General features: G+C 43.5%; 2 protein-coding genes across 5 annotated transcripts in view; one reads left to right on the plus strand and one right to left on the minus strand.

Moving 5' to 3' along the window:
• The window catches only part of LOC124109060 (uncharacterized), a 179,250-nt gene extending 172,502 nt beyond the window's left edge, over positions 1-6,748 (plus strand). For all 4 annotated transcript variants that reach the window (XM_046467537.1, XM_046467539.2, XM_046467538.2 and 1 more), the window contains one exon: positions 6,304-6,748. In XM_046467537.1, coding sequence (XP_046323493.1) covers positions 6,304-6,688 — 385 coding nt within the window. In that variant the 3' untranslated portion in view covers positions 6,689-6,748. The remainder of the gene's footprint in view (positions 1-6,303) is intronic.
• Positions 6,749-12,815: 6,067 nt separating this feature from the next.
• Positions 12,816-26,248, minus strand: Rcn1 (reticulocalbin 1). Its single transcript, XM_046467536.2, has 6 exons — positions 25,923-26,248; positions 20,897-21,090; positions 19,776-19,954; positions 18,024-18,084; positions 14,865-15,064; positions 12,816-13,982 (listed from the first exon to the last, which is right to left on the minus strand). Exons 1-6 carry the CDS (start codon positions 26,174-26,176, stop codon positions 13,875-13,877), a joined length of 996 nt encoding a protein of 331 aa, XP_046323492.1. The 5' UTR covers positions 26,177-26,248; the 3' UTR covers positions 12,816-13,874.
• Positions 26,249-27,008: the final 760 nt, after the last annotated feature.

A 27,008-nucleotide genomic window follows, 5' to 3' on the forward strand; every position in this document is an offset into this window, starting at 1 on the left:
CGGATTACACTAAACACACCCATCTCTCGCCTCTCCCTTGCAGTACATTTGTTGGCCTCCCATTGTCCCAGGATGAAATCCAAGTTCTTTAACAAGGCTGCTCCCAGTCTGGCTGCTCCCCTCCTCCCCGCCTCCTCTGCAGTCTGTGCTCCAGACCCTGGGGACTTCTGTCGTCTCTGGGATGTGCCCTTCTCTCTCTGGCCTCTGGGCCTTCATACACACTGTTTCTCCTCCTGGAAGACTTTTTCTCCTTCTATTGACTTGAAGAACTCCTACATTTTCTTCCTGTCTCATTTTAGCTGACACTTCTTGGAAGGTCGTCCCAGATTCCCAAGACCAAGTAGGTCTCCTGCTCTGACCTGGCAGCGCCCCTCTGCTTTCCCGAGCATCACATCCATCACATTGCATGGGGATTGCTTCTGATGATTGCTTCCTCTCTAGACTAAAGCTACATAGGGCAGGGCCCATCGCATCTAGCCTGTTCTCTGCTCTCTCTGATGTCTAGCACATACTTGGAATGTAGTAGGTACACAATAAGTATTTGTTGAGAAAAGGAGAGAAGAAGGACAGAGTGCAGTGGGACAACCTGACTTTCTCTTATTCTGCAGTCATAAAGGAAGAAGCATTTTGTGGCCAAGGGGAAGACAAGAGCTAACACACACTCCCCCTCGCATTGAGAACTTCTGAGGTCAGGAATTCTCTCTTGTTCAAAGATGTATCTTCAATGCATCAATTAGCTTCACATTACTATAACGAAATACTTGAGATAACTAAATTATAAAAAGAAAAAGTTATTTTGGCTTATGTTTTTGAGGTTCCAGTCCATGGTTTGGAAGCCCCGTTGCTTTGGGCCTCTGAAAGGGTAGTACATCATGATAGTGTGTGATGGAGTGAAACCCTCATGAAACAGGATGTGGAAAGGAAGAGGAAGAGACCTGGGTCACACAATTCATTTTTTTGGCGTGGGGGTGGGGTGGGCAGTACCAGGTATGGAACTTAGGGGAAGTTGAACACAGAGCCACATCCCAGCCCTATTTTTTAATTGATTTTTTAAAAGTAAATGACAGCGGAATGCATTACAATTCATATTACACACATACAGCACAATTTTTCATACCTCTGATTGGATATAAAGTATGTTCACACCAATTCGTGTCTTCATACATGTTCTTTGGATGATGATATCTATCACATTCCACCATCATTGCTAACCCCCTGCCCCCTCCCTTCCCCTCTCACCTCTCTGCCCTATCTAGAGTTCGTCTATTCCTCCCATGTCCTCCTCCTTAACCCACTATGAATCAGTCACCTTATCAGAGAAAACAGTCAACATTTGTTTTTTGGGGATTGGCTAACTTCACTTAGCATTATCTTCTCTAACTCCATCTATTTACCTGCAAATGCCATGATTTTATTCTTTCATTGCTGAGTAATATCCCACTGTGGATATATGCTACATTTTTTTTTATCCATTCATCTACTGAAGGGCATCTAGGTTGATTCCACAGTTCAGCTTTTGTGAATTGTGCTGCTATAAACATTGATGTGGCTGTGTTCCTGTAGTATGCTGTTTTTAAGTCCTTTGGGTATAGACGGAGGAGAGGGATAGCTGGGTCAAATGGTGGTTCCATTCCCAGTTTTCCAAGGAATCTCCATACTGCTTTCCATATTGGCTGCACCAATTTGCACTCCCACTAACAATGTATGAGTGTACCTCTTTCCCCACATCCTCTCCAACACTTATTGTTGTTTGTCTTCATAATAGCTGCCATTCTGACTGAAGTGAGATGAAATCTTAGAGTAGTTTTGATTTGCATTTCTCTAATTGCTAGAGATGATGCACATTTTTTCATATATTTGTTGATTGATTGCATATCCTCTTCTGAGAAGTGTCTGTTCAGGTCCTTGGCCCATTTATTGATTGGGTTACTTTTTTTTTTTTTTTTTTTGGTGTTTAGCTTTTTTGAGTTCTTTATGTACCTAGAGTTAGTGCTCTATCTGATACGGAAGGGGTAAAAATTTGCTCCCAAGATATAGGCTCTCTATTCACCTCACAGATTGTTTATTTTGCTGAAAAGAAACTTTTTAGCCTGAATCCATCCCATTTATTGATTCTTGCTTTTAATTTTTGTGCTATAGGAGTCTTATTAAGGAAGTTGGGGTCTAATCCGACATGATGAAGATTAGGGCCTACTTTTTCTTCTGTTAGATGCAGAGTCTCTGTTTTAATTCCTAGGTCCTTGATCCACTTTGAGTTGAGTTTTGTGCATGATGAGAGATAGGGGTTTAATTTCATTTTGTTATATATGGATTTCCAGTTTTCCCAGCACCATTTGTTGAAGAGGCTATCTTTTCTCCAATGTATGTTTTTGGCACCTTTGTGTTACATAAGATAATTATAATTTTGTGAGTTAGTCTCTGTGTCCTCTCTTCTGTACTATTGGTGTACTAGTCTGTTTTGGTGCCAATACCATGTTGTTTTTGTTACTACTGTTCTGTACTATAGTTTAAGTTCTGGTAGAGCGATACCACCTGCTTCACTCTTCTTGCCTTTAGCTATTCTGAGTCTCTTATTTTTCCGAGATGTATTTCATGATTGCTTTTTCTATTTCTATGAGGAATGCCATTGGGATTTTGATCAGAATTGCATTAAATCTGTATAGTGCTTTTGGTAGTATGGTCATTTTGATAATATTAATTCTGCCTATCCAAGAGCAAGGTAGATCCTTCCATCTTCTAAGGTCTTCTTTGATTTCTTTCCTTTGAGTTCTGTAGTTTTCATTGTATAGATCTTTTACATCTTTTGTTAAGTTGATCCCCAAGTATTTTTTTTAGGCTACTGTAAATGGGGTAGTTTTCCTCATTTTCTTCTCAGAGGATTTGTCACTGATCTACAGAAATGCCTTTGATTTATGGGTGTTGATTTTATATCTTGATACTTTGCTGAATTCATTTACTAGTTCTAGAAGTTTTCTGGTGGAGCTTTTTGGGTCTTCTAGGTATAGAATCATATCGTCAGCAAATAGTGCTAATTTAAGTTCTTCTTTTCCTATACATATCCCTTTAACTTCTTTCGTCTAATTGCTCTGGCCAGTGTTTCAAGAACTATGTTAAATAGAAGTGGTGAAAGAGGGCATCCCTGTCTTGTTCCAGTTTTTAGAGGGAATGCCTTTAATTTTTCTCAATTTAGAATGCTCTTGGCCTGGGGCTTAGTGTAGATAGCCTTCATGATGTTGAGATATGTTCCTGTTATCCCTCCCAGCCCTATTTTGTGTTTTATTTAGAGACAGGGTCTCACTGAGTTGCTTAGTGCCTTGCTTTTTCTGAGGCTGGCTTTGAACTCATGATCCTCCTGTCTCAATCTCCCAAGCTGCTGGGATTACAGGTGTGCATCACCGTGTCCAGCCCACAATTCTTTTTGTTAGTGTGCCTTCAATGACATAAGGACCTCCCGGAGACCCCTCCTACTAAGAGTTACACCACCTCCCAATAGAGCTACCCCAGGGACCAATGCTTTAACACAGTGCCTTTGGGGAACACTTATCCAAACCATAGCACTCAGCATCTAACAAAGAGCAGTGGAGGTTGCATAATAAATGAATTCATCTTGAACATCTACAACTAATTCTAAGAACATCTATAACTAATGAATATATAATCGGCCAGAAATATGCTGTGGTTTTTTTGTTTATTTTGTGATAAGACTTGAGCAACTAGTTGTCTTTTTGAAAGTATGTACACCTATACACACCTTGATAAAAATAAAATAAAATCTAAAAGAAAAGCCATAGTTCAAAAAACTCTCACTAGGGACCATCTGTTACCACTAACCCAAACACACTGCAAACGTGGGGCATATTGTCTAATGTAATGAAGCTGCTCCACAGTCACAGAATCACCTAAAGAAAATGCAGTTCATCCACTGAACTAAAATATAGATTTTTGTTTCACCATTTGGAAATCTGGGGTGGAGCAAAAAGTGGGAACCTTGTATCTAGAGAGCCTGAAGTTTGGGTTCAAGTCCACCATTTACTCCATGCAACCTTGGGAAACTTGTTCAAACCCTCTGCTTTATTTTCTTCCCTGTAAACTAGGGGAAATTAAACACCTTGCAGGGTTATTTTGAGAAATGAATATAAAGTGTAAGGCACCTAGCACAGGCCTGACATATAACAGGTGCTCAGTTGATGGCTTGGCTTAAATGCACTCCTGCATTTCAATTATTTAAAAGCATCGTGTCTGAGCTCACACAGAAAACAAGGAGCTCATGAAATATTACTCTCCTGGTGGGAAGAGGCACCATTTATTTACTGTCTGCTCTCTTAAAAGAAAGAGGAAAATTGTGGCAGAGCATAGAAAAGCAATAGCAACAGAGAGGCTAGAGGAAAGAAAATGGGAGAATTTGATTCTCACTGGATCTTGGGGTCAAGCTGCAAAGCAAGGCTCTTCTTCCCCCCCCCCCACCTTCTGCTATGCACTGAATGCATGCGTTCCACCATTCATGTGTTGAAAGCTAATCTTTAATGCGAGGGTATTTGGATGGGGCATTCGGGAATTGATTAGTTTCAAGGGCAGGACCCTCATGAATGGGATCAGTGCCCATATAAAAGAGACCCCAGAGAGCTCCCTCATCCCTTCTGTCATGTGACGACACAGTCATGCTGTCTGTGAACCAGGAAGTGAACCTCAACAGACACCACTCTGCTGGCACCTTGATCTTGGACATCCTAGCTTCTAGAACTTGAGAAATGAGTTTCTATTGTTGATAAGCCACCCAGTCTATGATATTTTTGTTACAACATTCCAAAAGCACTAAGGCAGCCTTTTAGTACTTATGAAGAAGCCTTCAGGTGGGTGGCAGGAGGTGCTCAAGGACAAAAGGAGTCTTGTTAATTCAAATGGCTCATCTCTTGAAGCTTTTATTTTATAAAAAAATGAACTTCACTGTCATTTAAAAACGTTTTTCTTCATTTGAAGGCAAATCATGTTCAGTTTAGAACATTCATACAAGTTTTTAAAAAAATCAAAAAACGACCCCCCGCCAAAACCCCACATTTCCCCCAAATTCTCCTATGAGATAAGTACTGAGAACATTTTGCAGGTTATCCGTCCAAGGTTTTGTTTAAGTCAATATGGCCATGAGCTAAGATGTTCAAGTACAGCAAATGAGATCGCGTGGGACAGGACCTACTGTTCTGTAATCAGATCTTTTTCATTCTACAGCTTGTTCCAAGTGAGGAAGTGAACATATCTAATGTCACCATGGGTGACAGCGATGGGCTCCCAAGGTGGCTGCCCACAGCCACTCAGTGCCCTCTCGGAGTGGAGCCTGGGGTCTGTGTCTGTTTCCCCTCCATGAACAACTTGGTAGTCAGACCTACACACAGCACGTAGCTGTTCCCTCACAGTTAATCCTCACATTCAATCTTAATATATTTTCAAGAAAAGGAGACAATAAGATGATGTGATGAAAATGTTTAAATCAAAATGGGTGGGAAGGTGGAGAGGGGCTGGAAAGCAGCATGACGCTTTCCATTTCCCATTCTCGCTGCCTGCCAGATCTTATCGCAAGTGCCACTTCATTTCTATTCCACAAACTTTAAAAATGAATGAGACACAGCTCCTATCCTTAAAGAGATGGGAATCTAGTAGCAGACGTGAGACACAATAACTCATTGAACCTGATAAATGAGTTTTCTCTCTTATTTAGCACCAAAATTCCTGCCTCTTTCATCATGAAACAAGGACAAGATGGACATAATTATATTAGAAAAGTCAATGTTTAATGTTGCTATAGTAAATTGTGTACATTCACCTTTTAATTCTTACATTTATGAGGTATATATATATATATATATATATATATATATATATATATATATATTAGAAACCGAAGCACAGAGAAGTTAGTATCTTGCCCAAGGTAATTCAGCTAGTAAGTTGCAGAACTGAGATTTATTTTTATTGATTGATTGATTGATTTAGATACTGCGGATTGAACCCAGGGGTGCTCTACCACTGAGCTGCATTCCCAGCCCTTTTTATTTATTTTTTTTATTTTAAGAAGGGTCTTGCTAAGTTGCTTAGGGCCTTACTAAGTTGTTGAGGCTGGCCTCAGACTTGCAATCCTTCTGCCTCTGGAGTCACTAGGATTACAGCTGTGTGCCACCAGGCCTGGCTCAGAACTGGGATTTGAATAAGGTCCTTTGGGGCTAGGGCCCTTGACCATTGAAGCACACTGCCGTTGGGCTGGGGGACAGTGTCTTGGCAACCTGGAGCATGCATTGTGATTCTACCTTCTAGGTACTGTGGCCTGAAAACCAGCCTACTGTCGTCCCCCATGGTGGGGTTCATGGTGACCAATCAGTGCACCTACTACTCACCCATAGGCTTCCCTCAGATCCCAGTGGCTGCCTTGGCGGTGGAGAAAGTGGGTCACTCCAGCGTGCATTACCGACTTGCTCTATTTCCACCTAAGCACACCGAGGAGCCACCTTCAGTAGATGACAGTGACCTCTCTGATGGCTTTTTCTTTGGCCATCCTAAATTGGCTCAGTTCGATGCTTTGGCCTGTACCACGGGGTCTTCAGTCCACGTCTTTGTGAATCCAGCCACCAGCAAGCCAGCAGGGCTCCCTGAAGACTTCAGGAAGGGCCTCTTGAAGCTGATGATCCCAGCTTCTGTATGAATTGCGTATACTCTGTATGGAATTGCTCATAAAATAAAGTTTAGATTATTCTCTCTGAAATTTCTTCTGATTTATTAGATATATCTTTTGCCTTTTAAATAGCTGTGAACTTCTTCAAAGTTTTTTAAGAGTCATCTAGCTCTGTCAATGACTCACCTCCTTGCATAAGACCGTGGGCCAAGTATTTTTGCACAGTGTATCCCTTGGACCATCACAGCCAACCTTGCAAGACAGGTATTGTTCTCGCTGCCCTTTTACAGAAGAGGAAAGTAAAGTTTGCAGAGTGGAAGCAGCAGCCAAAGAAAGGCCATTGGACTCGGAAGCCCATGCTCTTAGCCACCACATAATGTTACCTCTCCAGCCCGCACCAACCCTGAGGCCCAGGCCAGCCCAGGCCCTAGAGGATCCATTTCTGCAAAGGAGCCCCATTCACTTCCTGTAAGTCAACTGCTCTTCTCTGTATCGCACGTTTCCTTATCAATATCTCACCAGCTGGGCCTGGTTGAAGATCATTGATCCGAAATGACTCATTAAATGTCTTCAGCTTCTTTCAGCTAATAATCATGTGGCCTATGGGGGATGGGGTGGGGAGTAGGGATGTGAACTCTGGTGATGGAAAAAAATCACCTTCATTTCATATGTTTAAAAACAACCAAAAAACAATCCTTTGATGCTTATCTGTTAGATCCATACTTGAAGCCAAGAGTAGCTATGAATAAAATAAATCTTTGATGCTGAAATATGTGAAGACCATCCTTTGGGATAATAGCAAAAATGGTTGCCACTTACTGAGTGCCACCTACACAAAATGCTTTGTGGTCATGACCTTACTTGATCCTTACCCTTGTTCTGTATGGCCAGTGTTATCATTAACATCTTTCAGATGAGAACGTTAAAGCTTCGAAGAAGATCCTTGGAGGCAGAAAAGGGGCTTGAGTTCAAAATTGGTCTCGGCCTCATCCTGACCCCCAGAAAACTGTGGGTTTTATCTCTCTGGACCACAGTTGCCTCATCTGGAAAACATGATCCCTAAAGACCTTTTTCCAGTTGGACTCCTGAATGCTTTTAAATAAATGGAGACTCTTGGCCTGCTATGGAACTGAGTTCCAAATCCCTACCATATATAAATAGCTTTGGAATATCCTCACTGTGATATAAACAAATCCAAGTGCTATCCCTTTGCCATTAAGACCAATCAAATTTCAATTAGATCAATTTTTAGATTTTAGAAACACTTCACACAGTGACTCTAAAGCTTGGAAGACTATTAACCAGCAGCCTGATGTTTGCAGGCATTATCTACATGACCTCTGACACTTGACCTTCTCAAGCAGGTCAGTGAGGAGAAATTCTAGTACTCATGCATCACCTCCAACTTCAAGGCCACATGCATTATCTCACCTTAGTTACATAACTACTCTGAGTGTTGAGTTTTGTAATCATTATTATTATTATGCCCACTGTGGAATTAGGACAGGCTCCTCAGGAGGAAGTGATCTGTCCACCCAAACTGTGAAACTTCTGCCCGGCAGAGCTAGAACTCTAATCCAGCTGGGTCTTTTAATCCATCTTTCTGTGTTGCCAGCTATGCAACTCATCACAGTAAACCTGAATTTTTATGTTACACTATTCTATACCACCAGTCTTTGAAAATTATGGGGATAGTAGTGGTAGTTTGACCAAGAGGTTCTTAATCAGAGGCAATTTAGTGGAATAATGAAGACAACAGGTCCACCATGAGTGAGACCTGGATTTGTATCCTGGATCTGCTTTCTCTGCAGGGAAATCACATGTCTAAGTTCTCCCGGAATAGTTCTGATTATCCCATCATCATGGGCTAATACTTGTGGGTTCCAGAGCAGGAGTAAAACTGGCAAATAGTCCATGGGTCACTCCACCCTTTTTCTCTCTCTCAGTGGGCTTCATGTAGGTGTATACTTTAGTCCATTCCTGCTGCTGTAACAAAATGCCTTAGACTGGGTAATTTATAAGAAGGAAGTTCTTACAGTTTGGGAGGCTGGAACATCCAAGATCAAGGCATTAGCAGCTTTGGTGTCTGGCAAGTATTCCTCTCTGCTTCCAAGATGTTGTCTTGTGGCTGTATCCTCACATGATGGAAGAGTAGAGGGGCAAAAGGAGGACCTCACTAGCTCTTTCTAGCCCTTTATAAGGGCACTAATCCTCATGACTTAATCCCCTCTACAGGGTCCCACCTTTTAATACCATTACATCAGGACTTTGATTTTAGCATATGAATTTTGGGGGAACATATTCAAACCATTGCAGTGTATATGGATACCCCAACTTGCATGATCAAATTGAGTCCACTCTCCAACAGCTGACATTTGGCTAGTCTAACTAGCTATGCATGTGTCTACTACTTTGCTTGCCTTTTGGAAGAATACCTGGGGAAGAGGCCAACCAAGGCTTGAAGATGTTTGGGGTCCTTTGGGCATGCACTTCTGGGGTCTTATGAGGACTTGGAGGCATATCTAGAAAAGGTGGCCCTGGCTCTGAGTCAGCAAAACCCTTTGGCCCAGGACGTTCTCAACCACGGGGAGAGGCACAGCCAGAAGAATGGAGTGGGTCTTTCTAAAATTCCAAAATGGGCAGGGAAGGTGGGCCAGGATTTGGAGAGATATTGATTAAAACTGGCCCCTTTCATTGTCAATGGTGTCTTGGTCTGAACAATCAATGACATAGTCACCTTGTTTATGAGTTGTGTGACTTTGAATATTACTTTCCTCTACATTCCCTGATTTGTGACATAGGGAAAATAATGCTGTAGTGACCACAGGCACTGTCCCCCAATGTTTTCAACAGAAGGATTGCACTTCCCTGCTGTCTTCAAATTAGATATGGACATGTGACTTGCTTTGAACAATGTCAGTGGGCAAGAATGACATGGATCCTTTCAGGAGGCAGCATTCAATTACCTGTGTTTGGCTTTCTTTTTTTTTTTCTCTCTCTAATATTTATTTTAATTGTAGTTGGACATAATAACTTCATTTTATTTATTTTTATGTGCTGAGGATCAAACCCAGGGCCTCGCATGTGCTAGGTGAGTGATCTGCTATTTCTGGTAGATGTACACTACTGCTGCCATGAACAACGGCCCAGCCCCCAGCCAGCTTTGCAAAAACAATTAAGCTTCTGTTGCTTCAAAGCCCTGGGATGGTAGGGCTATTTGTTACCTAGCATAACCCATTCATTCTCTTTCTTTCAAGTACCAACCTCATAGGGCAGTTGAAAGAGTTGCATGAGAAATGTCTGTAAGTACTGGCATTGTGCCTGGTATACAGCTACTAGAATTTATCCTAGAAGAAATGCATTATGCACCCGCTTACACAGACATCTTCAAGGTTGGAAAATACCCTATTGTTACATTCATTATCTTTGATGCAATTCTATGGGAAATCAGACACTGTTTTCTATTTTATGTGAGAAAAATGACAGAGGTAAGAAAACGGCCTGGGATAGGGGAGGGATGCTTTACACCTGGGGTGTGTGACCCCCTAGGACTCACCAGAATTGAGAATGAAGATGCTTTCTTTAAAAATAATCCCACGTTTGGGTAAATCTCATAAGTTTAAGAACTGATGACATCATCTTTCTAGTGCTCAAATTTTTAATACTTCACTGTGAGTCAAAGCAGTGAATATTATGGCACTCATTGGATTTTACTGGGAAATTCTAGCACTATAAATTTGTTTTAAAACTACAGAGAGAGAGAGAGCCAGATCTCATATGCATGTTCTTGGAGAAAGCCAGGATTTTCTTATAAAGTGGCAAAAATAAATCTAGAGAGACTTAAAAGAAAAATTGTCAATCATTACTACTTTACTCTTCACAAGCTATTTTAGCTGAGCTGCTAATAAGCAGCCATGTTGTTCCCGCTGTTTGCTGGGTACTTCTGAGCAGATGTGACTTGTGCGTTTGCTAACAAGGGGACAAGTGCAATAATCAAGCAGGTGAAGAAAATCTTCAGGTACCGCAGATTTTCTAACTACGTTTTTGTTACACTCGAATTCCTTCAGAAACCTACAGGACGAGATGAGAGGTACAAAATGTGTGTTCATGTTTTGCTTAGACAGAATATGGCTCCTAGCAATTAATGCTTTCAGTCACATTAAGCATTAAATAATGCCTTGTGACATTACAGTATTTCCCATTACAGATCAATTTTGTAGCATTTGTTCATAATCAGAGTTGAAATGTTACCTAGAAACAAAATATGTTTTCCTTGAAACAGTCAGACCTTATTAGAAATCTAAGGTTTTACAAATCACCATGTTAACAGTTATATCCCCTGGCTAAGGTTTTCTTTCTTTAAATAGTGTTAAATTCAGCCCCAGAAGCTGAAGTCTCTTTGAAGATTACTCTTCTTATGTGCACTGACTTGAAAAGAAAAACCTAATGTTCCAAATATATCTAGCGTCCTACTATGTACAACTTAATAAATCAACCAGTATTCCCTTTTTCAGGAAAAATAATATTAGCACCTTATAAAAATGTTATGCTTATGCTTAGGTTACATAAGGTTAGCAAGTTTCTCATTTTCCTAAAAACAGGTTTTCATTGCTAGAAAAAAAAAATCAGCTTGTTTCTAGCTAAGCAGAGTTATTTTCATTTCCTGACCACATAACCATATGTTGTGGGTAAGCAAAGAAATAAAGAGAAAACATGAGAATCAAGAGATTTGCAGCAGTACCACTTAATGCTAAATTTCAGAGATTTGGGGAGCTAGAAACATCTGGATTTGTGAGCTGGCCCTGCCATTATTAAATGAATATAGAATCTTGGACAAATTGTGTAACTCATCATCCATTAAGTATTAGCTATTTTTATATTTTTGCAGATTTTTTTTTTTTTTTTTTTTTTTTTTGCTGGTGAATATTCCTTTTGATTAAAACTACCAGCCTCTAGTTTGTTAAGCAAATGATTACTGAGCATTTATTGTATGCCAGACTCTACCCTTCTAGGTCCCTGTCAACAGCAGTAAAGGAGACAGATCAGAGTGCTATTCTCATGGAGTTTACATTCCTGCTTAGGAGAGAGGGGCAATGTACAAACAAGGCCAAACGAAACTGAAGATGGGATGGTAGCCCTTCAAAAGATATCTACCCCCCAACCCCCAGAACCTGTGAATGTGACTTTATTTGGAAGAAGTGTCTTTGCAGCTGTCATTAAGAATCTCAAGAAGAGATCATCCTGGATTGTGAAGAGCTCTAAATCTGACTAAAGTGTATTTATAAGAGACATGTCAAGGGGAGACCCAGGGAAAAGAGGCAGAGTCCATATTGAAGTTGGAGGCAGAGACAGGAGTGAGCCACAAGCTAAGGCACTCCTAGTGTCACCAGAAACCGGGAAGCATGTAAGTATTCTCCTTCAGGGACCTTGGAAGGAACATAGCCCTGCTGACACTTTGATTTCAGACTCTGGCCTCCAGAACCATGAGAGTTAAGTTTGTCATTGCAAACCACCCATGTGGCTGAAATTTGGGCAATGGCCCTGGGAAACAAAATACAAATGTTAATGCCTAACAAGAATAAAACAGGGAATGAGCTAGGGACTCGAGTGAGGACTACTTTAAGTAGTGGGGACACTGAGGAGGCCTCACTGAGGAGGCCTCATTACACTCATTTCCTGAGGATGAGAGATGGTTGATCTGAATCTAAGGAGGCAGCACGTGTAAAGGTCCTGTCCTGGGAATGCCACCTGTGTGTTCGATAACCAGAAAGTCAGTGGGGCTGCAATATGAATATGGGATGGGATATAAAAGGAAGAGGGTAAGGAGATAATGCAGAGGAGGGAGGTGAGGACCCCATCCTCCAGGGCCTCTTAGGCCTGGTAAGAAGTCTGGATATTCCAACTGAAACCTGTCTCAGAAATATCTTTAAATGACCTGCAGATGGCCTAACTACATAGAGAAAGGATGTTGTTAAGTACAGATTTATTAAATTAGCGAATATGGATATATATTCTGGACATTCTAGTAACTGGGTTTAAAAAACCCAGAAGCTTTATAATCTTATCCATGGACTCCCATTGCACTGTTTAATTATGTATGAATAACGATGCCACGAACAGTCTATGTGAAGTCAAACACACAGGACACAGTAGAAAATCCTCTCGGGATCCTTTATTTCACTTCCTACTCACAAGGTGGAATTTCAGCTTGTAGTCATCATTTCTGCCAGTTCAGTCAATGGCTCGGAACATCACAATCCCAATCCCACAGTGTCAACAATCCTGGAGGCAGATCCGAGGTGAGGGATTCACGTTCACTAATGAATTCCACTACATTTTGCTTTCTTGTGATCCCATGGTCTCATTCCAATTGAGGATCACTGAAGAAACGGACTGTATTTCTATTCACTATTTCAAAGATCAGACCTACCTCATTTACTTGTCAAGAAAATTTTCTCAAGTATATTTAAAGTGTTTACCATTTTCCTATAGTTCTTCAAATGCTTGACATTCGTCTTTTCCCTACCTCTAAAACTCCTTTCTTGTTCACATTATCTTTCTTCATTGCTTCTCAGTTTATATAAAAACAAAAAGAAAATGTGGATTTATTGTGCACATTAGCAGGTCTGTTCATAAAAACGCACAGAGGTTTTATATACCACTTACAGTAACAGCTCAGAGTAAAAAGGAAGAAAGAATCTGAAATGTTAGACTTGCTCGGAAATAAGGCTACCTGGGACAATGCCACTATCTAGCTTCATCAGAATCTTTACTTCTCCAACTTTTTAGCAGTGGCAAGTAATAAAAAAACAAACAACAACAAAAAACCCTGATAGTTAAAATATGTAGCAGTCACTCCATATACTGCCCCTCCCACCCAACCTTAAGAATAATAGGGTTTTTTTTTTTCAAGTTTTATTCCACTTTCATTTAAATTTAGTGGAAAAAAACTTAAAAAGTCATGTTGTAGCAATGTGTCCCCATGCAGAATTGCAATTTGCCAAGATTGTAATGTGCTTTGAGAGAAATCTTACTGAAAAAATAGTGATGACCATTTTCCAGTAGATCTTGAGTGAAAAAATCATTTGTACCCCAATCTGAGGTATAAACTTGCTTTTGGGGGGACACAACTACTGTAAATTAGACAATTGTAGCAACCACCCAAGACAATAAATGAAAGCGTATGACAATCTGCCACATTATAGTGAGTGTCTATTCAAAGTTCATCATGATTTTTAGTGAGATCTTCCCCATAATTGGTAGCTTGGCTTCCAACAAACATGTTCCAGTTGTCTAATATTTCCTCTTTAGTTAGCTTCTCATCCTGTAGGAGAGAGGGAAGAGCTGTCAAGGAAGCTGTGGTAACTGTGAGTCTACAGTTCATCATGAAAACCATGCTAGTTCATTGATTTGCAATGTCTTAAATGCTACATTAAATAATTCAGAAGCTTCCGGGTTCCTCTTTCATCTACCATTACTGCACTTCAAAATTCCAAACTGTAACATCCTCTTGCTATAAAAGCTGTGCAAAAGTACATCAGGTAGGTCCCTAAGTAATTCAGAAGCTGGAATCCATTTATGTCTACAAGCAGTGCAAGCACGTTCAAACAGGCCCTGAAGAATTCCACTTCCCTTTTATAGCCTAGCTGCTCGACCTGACTGTTTGAATAACCTGGGAATTTGGGGCAACTAGCAAAGTTGGATGGAGCAGGACTTTTTATTAATTGTATTTATTTATTTTGATATCAGTAGATCATAAAGTACTGGCATTAGAACCAGAAGTGGGAGCCTGCCCAAGGATATCTGGGCTGAGGAGGGGGATAAGCTTCCCTGTGCCTGGCATATCCCAGAAGCCTGATGAACATTTGGTAACTGAACGAATGGATGAATAAGCTTGTCTTAGGGCAGGCATGTTTTGCTTTAATTCCCTGCCCTGCCCACATCCAAGTTGCTGGTTCTTCAATCCTGAAAGGTATGACTCAATGAGAGTTTGTGGCTCGCAGCTGGCTGTCCAGAGGAGTCTGGGCCCAGTGAGTTCACCGTGGGCTACCATGGTCTGGTTCAAGTTTACAGGTCTCTACTGCAGGGCAAGAACAGGAAGTCAGCATGACAGGGCCACAGGGGCCAGTGCTATCACCAGAGGCAAACAAAGCAATCTTATGTAAACTGTCACCTTTCAATCAATGATCACAAACATTTGAATTACCTTGTTCTTATCCGACTCGTATACCAGATGCCTGGCCTCAGCCTGGGCATGGTCATAATCTTGAGGGAGGATCCAGTGGCGAATCTCGTCTTTGTCCAGCTTCCCATCCTTGTTCAGGTCTCGGAAGTCACTGAACTGCTCCCGTTCAGACAAAACCCAGTCTGGCTCAGGGCCATTATCCTCGTGAGAAAACATATCGGCTAGAAGGGAAAGCGTTCAAGAGGGAAGGGAGAAGTCAAAACACTTGACCCCTTGAGGTTTTGGAAGGGTGATGACCAATCAAGAGACCTACCTCCTACCTCTTAGTGTCATTAGGTTTGGTGGTGCTGGGGATGGAACCGGGGCCTCAGGCACACTAGGCAAGCGCTCCACCACTGAGCCACATCCCCAGCCCCATCAACAGACCTAACTCAAGTAGCTGGTGGGAGGATTCTTGGTGATAATAATGCAATGATTTATCCACTCTGAAGGCCACCTGGTGGACTAGGAAGACCTGAGATTAGGATCCAGGAAGCGAACCTTGACTCTTGACTTAGTTCTGTAACTGGAATTAGATTACTTCGGTGAATGAGCCTTAAATTTATCTGTAAGAACTGTCAGCAAAGACACATCCAAATGGACCGTGTCTGTAAAATGGAAATAATAATGGGCAAATCACATGGTTATTAGGAAGATCAAATGGGTTGTTTATGTGAAGGCTTCTGTAACCCAAGTTGGTACATAAAGGTGAAAACTAGTAATAATGACCACCTCAGAGCATTTTCTACACTGGTCAGGATAACTGAAAGTGTTCCACATGCTTTTTCTTTCATTTAACTTCCTTACAACCATATGAACTAGGTGTAGTTGGTGATTCCAATTTACAGATGAAAACAGGCATAGCCTCCCTGCAAACCACAACTAGCCTGAGCTTGAGGCTGCATAGGAACATGGTGCTCTGCTTCCAACCCATGGCCTTAACCACTGTGCTTATAACTATTGTCATTTATGTCATTTCCAAAGGGCTTTCTTTTTTTTCCATCCTTAAAACAATTCCATAAGACAGACCATTACCCACATTTCCAAAATAGTAAGAAAAAGAAAAAGAAAGAAACATTTATACATTGCTTGTTTTTAGAAAAGAGTCTGAACTGTGGGCAGTTTGTCTTTGATGGGAGCACAGTTTAGAAACATCATTTTTTAAAAAGTTGCAACACAGAAAAGAAACACTGTAATGCAGTTTCAGTGTAGAGAAAAGTTCATTGTAATAAGCTGGGTTCCATTCTCAGCACTGCATAAAAATAGATGAATAAAATAAAGGTCCATCAACATCTATCTATCTATCTATCTATCTATCTATCTATATATATATATTTTAAATAAATAAAAAGTCAGTATAAGGAAAACTCTTTATAATCAAGTTTCAGTATAGAAAAACTTTGTAATAAAGTTTCAAGGTAGAGAAAAACTCTTTGTAATATGAAATTTCAATATAGGAAAAACTATCAGGTGGTAAACGAAGCAGGAAAGGAATGAAAGCTTTTGGCTTGAATTTTGGCTCTAAGGTAGCAACAAGGCAAGCCCACACCTAACATTTACTCATTGTTTTTGAGAAAGGGCTGCCCCACATATTAGCTAATTTGTACTTCAATCAATCCTACAAAGATGGAAGCTATGTTTTCCCATTTTGCAGACTAGGAAACTGAGTCTTAGAGTTACATGACTCTCTCAGGGTTGTGAAGCTATTAAGTGGAGAAGCCAGTGCTCTTGATTCCAGTGCCCTTTCCATTATACCACACCATCACCTGTTTCCCATTCAGCCCTGCCTGAAGAGGAGGCTGCCCAGAAATGAAAAGAAGTCAATACAGCAGGTCTTTCTGACAGCAAGTCACTCGAAATTCGATTTTCATATACAATGCCCCTACCTCCCTCTCTGCCTGGTGTAAAGAATGGAACATTTCTTTTAGGCAGAGCTACTCACAGAGTTCTGCCCCTGACTTGCACCATTTCAATGCAGAGTTCAGGAGGAACAGCACAGGCTGCTAATCAAAAGTGCTACATTGTTTGCTTTTTTTATCAGTCTGCCTTTTCTGTCAGTCTAATTCTATCACCACTGTCACAGTGAGACCTCCAAGGGGCTGAACACTTCCCTCTCACATGTACCCAGCAACTGAAAGGCACATCTGATTGCATGATGAGGTAGCTATCAGCATTTTTTTCTAAAGGGTAGTACCACCAAGATCACTTTAATTACTGTGGCAAGAGCTACCTGTCTGTTACCAAAGACAGACAGGCAACTGTTCAGTTCTCAGAACCAAATATAATTTCTAATGATGAGCAGAAACTCTGCTCATCATTACCAAAGGTACATGTCTCTGTATGTGGGGTGGCAAAATACAACCACAAAACAAGAGTAAAGGCAACTCTAGGTTTACATACAAAGATAATTAACTGTCTCTATTAAATATGTATAGGAAAATTATATTATTGCATTCCTCTCTCATAGGTCAGCACTTAAATCAATTGATTTTCCAGCTTTGACTTAAAAGGTTGAGATGAGAACACAAGAGCTGTCATGAGAAGGCAGTATGCAGTATGCAATATGCAGTTTTGCCTCAGCAGTTTCTGGGGCAAAATGCACATTTCCTTGTTGCCTGCTCCTTTATGCTTGGGGGGATGGGGGGACACTGGGCTACCAGGGAGGGCTCTACCCAGCAATGGTGGCGTGTGACCCCAGTGAGAACTCAAGTTTCAGCCAACCAGTGCTCACAGAGACCTGAAAATGCACTTCTCAACACTGCTTAAGTGAACATCTTTAGATCACAATGCTAGGTATAGACAACCCCAGATGGAAAACGAGAGGCACAAAATGCCTATGTCATTGGGCAACTGGGCACTTAGTAGAAGATTCATTCTCTGAAAAGGATACCTTTCTGCAGAGAGCTCAGGTACACAAACAATTCTACTGACCATAGCTGCATCTGCTCAGGGATTCTAGGCTGGGCTGATGGAAGGCTAAATAATGATCCCCTGATATAGCACCACTAGGGCTGATATAATAAATGGGGTGGAAGGCCCTCCCCACTGGGAAGTCCCAGCAGCTGCTGCTTTAAGAGATGTCTATGTGTGGAAGAAAGTTGCCCCATGAGGACAGCTGAGCAACTCCAGGCCAGCACTCACCAATGTACTCATCCTGGTCCACAAACCCATCCCCGTTCTTGTCGATGTCCTCCAGAGTTTCCTAGGAAGCAAAGGGCAAAATACAATGTAAGATGGTCGTGTGCTCTGAGCTGAGAATTCTAATGTCCACCTTTCATGGCCTCATGCTTGGTGATTCCAGGCTCATTCCCTTACCTGCCCAGGCACTAGTTCACCTGTTAAAACAGACAATGGATTCTGTCCCTACTCCTCCTCCCTATAATTTTAAAAGCAAAAATCCTTCCCTAAAGAAAAATGTGCGTAGAAGCCCAGAGGTGTTGTGAATCCATCAGGAAGCCCTGCCAACCCAACCAATCTTCACCATCTAGTCAAGCACTGGGGGAATCTGTGAGACCACTGGATTGAATGATCACAAAAACAGATTCTAGAGCTACCAGGACTAGGAACACTGAATAATCAGAGAAATATGAAATCACAAATAATTAAATAATAAAAGTATATGTGACTTTTGAATTATTCTACTTTGGAATTAGTATATTTGACTTCCTAATTAGTTCTTTTGCCAGGGTCAGTAATTAAATGAGTTTACTCTCCATAGGCATAGCAACTCAAAAGACATCCCAAGTCAAAGAAAACAGCCAACCAGAGAACACAGCACTAATCTGGAAGGCATGTAATCAGTCCACTTGTGGATAATTCCATCATCACTGGTCCTCTGGAAAATTAGTTATCACTAAGCAGATATTGGGCTGCAGAGAGAAATGGTTCTTGAAGCCCTGACCCAGTCCCGAGGGTCCTAGGTGTCCTGAGCATGAGCTGGGGCAGGAGTGGACGCCTCCCCCACCTGGATGACTAAAACAATCCAGAGCTGCTTCTGAACAAAGGCTTCTCTTTGGAAGAAGGCACCTACTTCCTAGCATTGAAGCAATTGAAACTGGCTCAGGACATCTGCCCAGGAAACAGATGATGGCATTTATTTAATTGTTGTGGGAAATAGGCACCTGGGACCCAAAACAACACTGGAAAGTGATAACTCAGAGGCCTTACAAGACACTCATCACTCAAGACCTAGCATCTGATCCCTTTATCTTCCAAAGACCCATCTTTAAGAATAGCATCATTATAAACCACCATTCCACCTTAAATCCATAAGTTTTTAACAATCCAGTGCATTTCATCTCAAAATCTTTTTCTAAGTCCCTCAAAGCTAAAAAACAGGTGGAGACAAGCCAGTTGCTCCCTAAATCCATCTTCTCTTCCTAGGCACATGTCTACACTCTCTCTCCCAGTCTCCTCATATCTAGAAGGGGTCACTGCAACATAAATGGAAGGGATGCGTCTTTTTTCGTGGCCAGAAAAGTAAAGACCATCTATACGTTCTCTTTATTCCTTTTCTTTCCTTTGTCTCCCACCTGGTTGTTACCAAGATGACCTTGAAGCCACAAGATGATAGAGCCCAAGATGGAAATAGTCTGGGTACCTGATGGTGTTTAGAGGGGAACTGCCCAGGAGATGAACCTGGCTGAGATCATCTGTACAGGACTTTGTAAGAAATAAGCTTTGATCATGTTAAATGATTTTGACTGGGGGCTATTTGTTACAGCGGCTAGCTTGCACTAACTTCCTGGGTACATAGGTATTCAACACATTCAACTTCAGATTCCTTCTCCAATTCTTTAGGCTAAAAAAATGTCTCTCTGTGGATGAAGGGACAAGATGAAGGGCAGCATTTTCCTGGGTCTTTTCTTAGCCCAGGCTCCTCATTGATCTCACCAACACCACAATTTCCTTCATATGCTCAAACTCCTCAGGATGTAGAAAGGCAGTGAACTCCTCTCGAGTAGCTGTCAGGTCCCCATCGAGGTCTGCAGCCTTGAACCTTCTCTCATCACGTGGCAGCATCTTTTTGAAGGTATGATGATCGGAACTATCTTGGAACTCTGTGGGGTTTCCTACAGGATGTATGCAGAAAAGCCAAACATTACACATTGGACAAAAGGTCCTGACCTACTGAGTTCTTTAAAAACATTTTATTTCAGAATGCCTCTAGTATCTGTCCCTTCAAGTCATCCCTTCATAGAGGCCCTAATGGCTTATTAGGGGCAACAGAGCAAGTGGTTAAGGGCATAAGCTTTAGACGGTACAATACTGTACTTCTTTTTGCAGAACTCTGCTTTCATCAATACATTCTTTGATCTAAGATGTACATAGGCTCCCTGGTTCCCTGTCTTGTCTAAATGCCTCTGCCTGGCTTTCAGTATGAGTCTGAGCACCTGTGTGTCCCTGGTTCTCTTGAGGCTTGTCTCCTTGCTGTCTCTACCAGGCAACAAGAGGGTTTGCACCCTGGAACTATGTAACCACACTCTTGCCTCATTACTCCTTTGATCTAGTTTGTCTTAAATCCAAATTTTACTGAATGCACTATTCTCTGCCGCCCCCAACCTTCCCCGGAGGTCTCTCTCTCTCCAAATATAAATCCATTCTTCAAGACCTGGATCCCAAACCACCCTCCAGAAAACCATCTCCCCATCTCCAACTGCTCCACAACACTCCATTCTTGCTACCTAAAATTTACCAACAGTTTGAAACTGTACCACAGATATATTTCCTTTCTGCTTTCTTATCTGTGAGCATCTCTGAGATGCAGGTCCAAGTAGGGCGGCAACCTAGTGGATTTAGTGGTCCTTCACACCTTCCCCTACAAATCCACAAAGGACTTCAAAGTAAGCAACTCAGTCCATTCTTAGTAGGCAGATTGTTCTCAACAGATTCTATTTAGGAGGGTTTGCCACCTCCCAAAATGGGTAGGCATGATGAGAGAGAGAAGAAAATCCCCCTCAAGAAGCTTGTTCCCTGGACCCCAGCTGGATGATGTCTCCTATAGCACCTCTTACCCAGGTAATATCCATAGGTGGCTTGTTTGTATTCTTCCCAGGAAATTTTATCGTCTTTGTCTCTATCATAATCCTTCCAGACTTTAGCAACATTATCATAAATGTATCTTTTCTGCACCCGTTTGATCCAACTTTTCAGCTCCTCGGTGGTGACAAAGCCATCCCCATCACTGTCAATTCGATCAACAATCTTCCTGTAATAAAAGGAAAAAAAAAACCCACAAGATTATTATAAAGGTGTGTGTGATCTTGGTCCAGTGAAAGATCAAACACTTGCACAACCTAAAAATGCATAAATTACTGAAATAGAATCCGTGATCTAGTAGTGTTGGAAAAAGTGCTAACATGTATCCTTTCAAGAATGATATGCCCTTCTCCCATACCTCGACTGCTGCCTATTACAGACATTACTAATGGACCATGCCCCTCTGTCCTGACAATCCTAGATATGACTTCAGAATTATTCTCACCACAATGCTCTGGGGATGGCCACTACCAACTTGTTGGAGTTGACCTGGAAGATCAAATTTATCTGTCCTTCCTGGAGTATTCCAACTCCCTAATTTTAGAGTAACAAAACTGAGGCCCAGAGAAATGCAACGATTTTTCAAGATCACACAGATAGTATCTGGTACAACCAGGATAAGGACTCATTTTGGGGGGGCTCCAGGTCCAAAAAAAAAAAAATTTTTTTTGAAAATTCAACATAAATCATAAAAGTAAGCAATTTGGTTTTTGTGTTTTTTTTTAAAGAGAGAGAATTTTAATATTTATTTTTTAGTTTTCGGCGGACACAACATCTTTGTTTGTATGTGGTGCTGAGGATCGAACCCGGGCCGCATGCATGCCAGGCGAGCGTGCTACCGCTTGAGCCACATCCCCAGCCTCAGGTGATCAGATCTTATTGGACACAGCATAAAATATCAGAGATGAAAGAACCTCCATGGCATGGAACCTATTCCAGAAACTTGAGCAGCTGCAGAAGCTTAAGGCCCCTCCTCTCTCGGTGAAGGTCCTGAGACCACTGGGGTCTCCACAGCTCTACAACTGGCCCAGGTTCCAGTGATTTCCCACTGGACTCCATTGAGGCATCCTAATCACTGGTCCAAAGCAGACTTCAGGTTGGAAACTTGCCATGTGTCCATCTCTAAGCCAGATGGTCCCAAGCTAGGAACACCATTTCTGTAGGGAACTTCCAAGACATTCCTAAGCTATTTTTAATGCCTACAAAAGTTCACCTCTAATTTCATTTACCTGGGATGAGGTCATACTGGCCAACTATGACTTTTTGAGGCTAGAATTAACTTCAGTGGTAAAATTTTCTTGTCAACAAAAGTTCTGATTGGAGTTGATCTTTGATTAATTACAAATAAGATATGAGCTGGGCATGGTGATGCAGCCTGTGATCCCAGTGGCTTGGGAGGCTGAGGCAGGAGGATTGTGAGTTCAAAGCCAGCCTCAGCAAAAGCAAGGCACTAAGCAACCTAGTGAGAGTCTCTAAATAAAATACAAAGTAGGTGCCCCTGAGTTCAATCCCCCGCACCATCCCCACAAAAGAAGGGAAATGAATTCCTTAGCTCTTTATTAGTGCAGCTTGATGGTTTGATCTCCTATAACTCATAACTATAGGAGACAGGGTATGAGTGTGGGGAGGGGGGTGGAGTAATTATTCAAAGTCACCATCTCCCACCTGAACCCAGGGAGCTTGGTCAAGCTCTTCTTCCTCAGGAAGGTAACAAAAGGTTCGAATGCTACTAGCACCCCTATGGTGTCCCTTCTTTCCCAATGTTAACAGCTCTCAAGCCTTAAGCATCTTCAGGCTTCCCCCCAGGAAATTCTAGCCAGACACAGCAGAAGATTTTCAGCACTGTGCAGTGTTAATCCCAGCTACTGTGTGCCAAGCACTGCTCCAAACCTGGAAACACAGTGGTGACCTGCCCATTGGCTACCCACTAAGGAGCTGAATCTCAGGCCAACAAAAAACTAGGGACATCAGATCATACAGCCTTCCTTTGAGAAAAGGGTACATCCAATTTACACCAAATGAATCTCCAGGACATAGCTTAGCCTGAACGTAGGAGGAGCTCAATAACTATTTGTTAGAAAAATAAATAAGAGCTTGACCTCTCTCTTGAAAAAAAATCTCAAAGAGTGAGGTACTGGGAAAGGCAGATTTGATGTAGAGAAAGCTGAATGCTTTAATCAGAACACCTGGATCCATATTCTGGCTTTGGCCCCATTACTTGAGATCTTGAGCAAATGACTTGATGCTCTGAGCCTCCGTTTTCCCATCTATAAGCTGGAACACTTACTTCCCAAGGAATGTTGTGAGGAACAAAGGAGAGGAGGTGTGCCTTTCCTCTCCAAAGACACTAATCTAGGTCCAGGTCGATGGAAAACCCCATAGACACTCAGCAAGTAATAAAAATGAGCAAAGCCAGTAGGAGGCCCTATGGCAACTGGGAGATTCCCTGATAGTTGTCAAGAAAGGTTGCCCAATTGAGTGTTTAAAAAAAATGGGGGTCTGGGCTGGGGTTGCGGCTCAGTGGTAGAGTGCTTCCCTAGCATGTGTGAGGCACTGGGTTCGATTCTCAGCACCATAAAAATAAATAAAATAAAGGTCCATCAACAACTAAAAAATATTTTTAAAAATTGGGGTCTGTACGTGAAATCAGTCAAATTTTAAAAGCAGAAAGTAATTTACATTTTTTTCCTTACGATTACATAAGGCACTTTTAAAACTGCATCCAGCCTATATGAGTCCCCACTTTGCAACCCTCTGACCTAGGTGTCTCTAGAGGCTTTAGAATGGTTTCTGTTTTAGAACTGATGGTCCGATAGTGGGGAAAAAAGCTGCCTGGATCCAGCCAGTCCTCCCTCAGCAGCCCAGACTTGCAGGGAACTGCTCCCTAATTTCCAAAAGCTCCACCCACATATTACCCAGCTGGTGGCTCAGGCCAGAGATCCAGAAGTCCTCCTTGGTCTCTCCTCCCACCTCTCCCCCACATTGAGTCAAAAGCAAGAGAAGCCACACGTGTCAGGATCCACCCTCTCCCAGATTCAGGCATTCCTTCCCTCTCCCTGCCTGAGGCATCCCCATGGTGCCTCACTCCATGTTGACAGTCTTTTCCTAACAGTTTTAGTGCTTCTCGGGCATTTCAAGGACATTTAATCTCTACCACACTGAAGTCCCTCCCACACTGCCCTTGGTTTCCCTCCTCTACTCTCACCTTCTTCTCTGTCCCTTTAGGGGCCTAACATCCCTTGTGGCTAGAAGAGAGGTCAAACCCTCTAAAAATGGGCTGTTCTCTCTTCAAGAATGCCTGACAACTTCTGAGTCATCCCACAGGCTCTGATCAGGAGACAGCTCCAAGTCACCAAGTCCCTCTCTCCAACCTGAAATCTTAGGGCTCCTTCTCCTTGAAGGGCTTGCTATGGTTTTTACATGCCATCATCACAATGATTAGGTATCATCTGCCTGTCCTAATTATAAGCATGCTGATGCCTACAACACAAGGTTGCATGCCAGATATCAAATGTGGTGCCTGGTACACAATAGCTATTCCAATGTTTGTGGTATGAATAAATGAATGAAGTCAAGGTTTTCACACAAAGATCAAACCCTGCCAACTCCACCAGTACTTGCTCTAGCCATTAGGCTGACCACATAATGAAGGTAATAAACGCAGCTGTAGGACAAAAAGTTACTCCCATTCCTCCCCCTCCTTCCTCTCCAGCAACAATGCAGAATAGTTGCCACTCCGGGGCCCAGAATAAATCAGTCTCCAAGTGCCTCAAAGCAATACAATAGACTGAATTTAATCAATGGCCCCTATTGTTAAGTCCTAAACAAGAAGAGAAAGTACTTCTCTGCCAAATAAAAGGTACTTGTTTGGAGGTGACTTTGAAGTTCAAAGATCTTTTTTATCACAACAGGCAGATGGTGCACCTCACAATAGGTATCATTTATCCTCATATTCTAACTACACACATTGGCCTTTGGTGGCCCCAAGAGCACAGGGATGGCTGTGTTCTTTTTATTACAGCAGAACACGAAGATCCTCCACCCCAGGAGCCAGGTTCTGGAAGCCTGCTGCCCAGTAGGCAGTCTATGTCCTTCCCCAACCCTGCCTCCATCTGGACCCATGCTGGCTGTTGGTCCCTCTGTGGAAGGATTTCCAGATAATTCTGCACAATGCCTTAGTGTCTTCTCCGGGGACCAGGAAAGGGTGCCCTGAGATTTATCAAAGTTTTGTTTCTCAGCTTTGGTTTCTGATTCCACGAATAAGTTCACAATCTACCACCACGGGCCACTCTCCAGCGTTTTGCCCCTAACAAACAGTTGCCAAAGCATGAGGTGTCTTCGGGATATCTGCTGGAAATAGAAATCAGGGGGCCAGTTTCTAGTTGGTGTGCCCCTCACCCCCGCATCTCTTATCCCCAATTACTCTCTCTTGACAACGGTATTTTTATACCCCTACACCAGATTTATGGGACAATTGGGCATCAGGCAATAACACCCAGCCAGAGTCACAGGCCAAGAATCAAGCCCCACAAATAGCTTGCCCCTTCATCTTTAACCATTTGGTTCATCCTTGAGACCTACTTAGCAAGTGTCTCAGGGCCCCCTCAATCCCGGTTTGGGGGCGGGGATGAAAGAAAGAACCTGAGCCTGTGGGGTTAAAAGGCCACTGAAGATAAACTTCTTTTGTACACACTCTCCCCTCCCTTCTGATGCAACAGAAGGGGGGGCGGGTTCTCTCGGTCCTGGCTCCGCGGCCACTGCCACGTTCTCGCCTCCCCGCGGGAAGCCACCCGGCCGGGGCGTGGCAGCGATCTCCACGCGAGGTCCCAGCGCCAGCAGGCAACTTTGAGGGGGCCGCGCCTTGGAGGGGGCTGGCCCGGACGCTCGGAACCACGCGCGCTATTTCGCTTTCGCTTTGCCGCTGAGGTCCCGCGTGGCTCCCGCCCAGGGATCCCGCGAGCACCTGTGTCACCCCCAGCGCGGCCCGGGCCGCGGCCTCACCCCAGCCTCTCCTTGCTCTCTTCTGGGGTGAGCTGATCGAAGGTCTTGGAGTCCTCTTTGCCCAGGAAGGCCTCGTGGTCGTACTGGAAACTCTGGTTGTCCTCGGGCGGCCGCTCGCCCAGCTCCGAGTCGGGCCTCACCACGCGCTCCTTGCGCACCGTGGGCTTGGCCCGCAGCGCCCGCGGCGCCAGCGCTAGCGCCAGCAGCAGCCCCAGGGCGAGCCCCAGGAGGCGGCAGCGGCCACGGCGCGCCATGGTCCGGAGGAGAGGGCGGCCGCGAGGGAGGCAGGAGCGGGCGAGGCGAGCGGCGGATCGGCTGTAGGGGCTCGCAGCGCGGCGGCGGGGCTGGGACCTCCGGGGGGAGGGACGGCCGGCGCCGCAGCCAGAGCCCGCCCCGGGCCCCGCCGAGGGGCGCGCCCCGACCTCGCGCGGGCGGCTTCGGGCGGCCGGGCTCACGCGCCCATTGGCCGCTGAGCAGCCGGGGGAGGCCGGGGCCGCCGAGCCACGTCGCCAGCCGGGGTGGTGGGCACCCGGCTCGGGTTTCGCCTCGGCCCCTCCCCGCCTCTCGTCGCGAGGGGCGGGCCCAGGCGAACCGGGCTGGGGACTGGAGGGCTCGCGGGAAGACCGGGAAGTTCTTTGTCAAGCAACAGATGTTCAGGATAAGATTCCTCCTGGTCCTGCGGTTCCGGAGAAGTGTAGGGAAGCACCCGCTGCCCCCGCCCCGCCACCTACATCCAAATGGGAGCCCGAACCCCAGCCGCAGCCCAGCGCCCACAGCCGATCCTGTGCTCTTAAGCCCAACACAACTCCATTTAGCAAAATTTGGAGTTTGGTTACACGGGAGACTGCAGGGAGGCCAAGTGGGTGTGGTCCCCCTGGGGGAGGGGGGGGGTCGCAAACTGGAGGAGGGCCACTGGATAACTTCAGCGTGACCCAACTGAACGCAGCCCATCTGAATGCAGCCCAGGGCATTCCAGCGGCCTGGGGGAATGGAGTCCGGTGCTGGCAGATAGTCCCGCTTTCCAAAAGCAATAGGGATTTCAAGTTTTTATATTTTTATTTCTAAATGTAGGCAATTCATTTCACA

The sequence above is a fragment of the Marmota monax genome, unplaced genomic scaffold (assembly GCF_021218885.2).
Source record: "Marmota monax isolate L192 unplaced genomic scaffold, Marmota_monax_Labrador192_F-V1.1 WCK01_AAM20220418_F8-fsc00135, whole genome shotgun sequence".
Lineage (NCBI taxonomy): Eukaryota > Metazoa > Chordata > Mammalia > Rodentia > Sciuridae > Marmota > Marmota monax.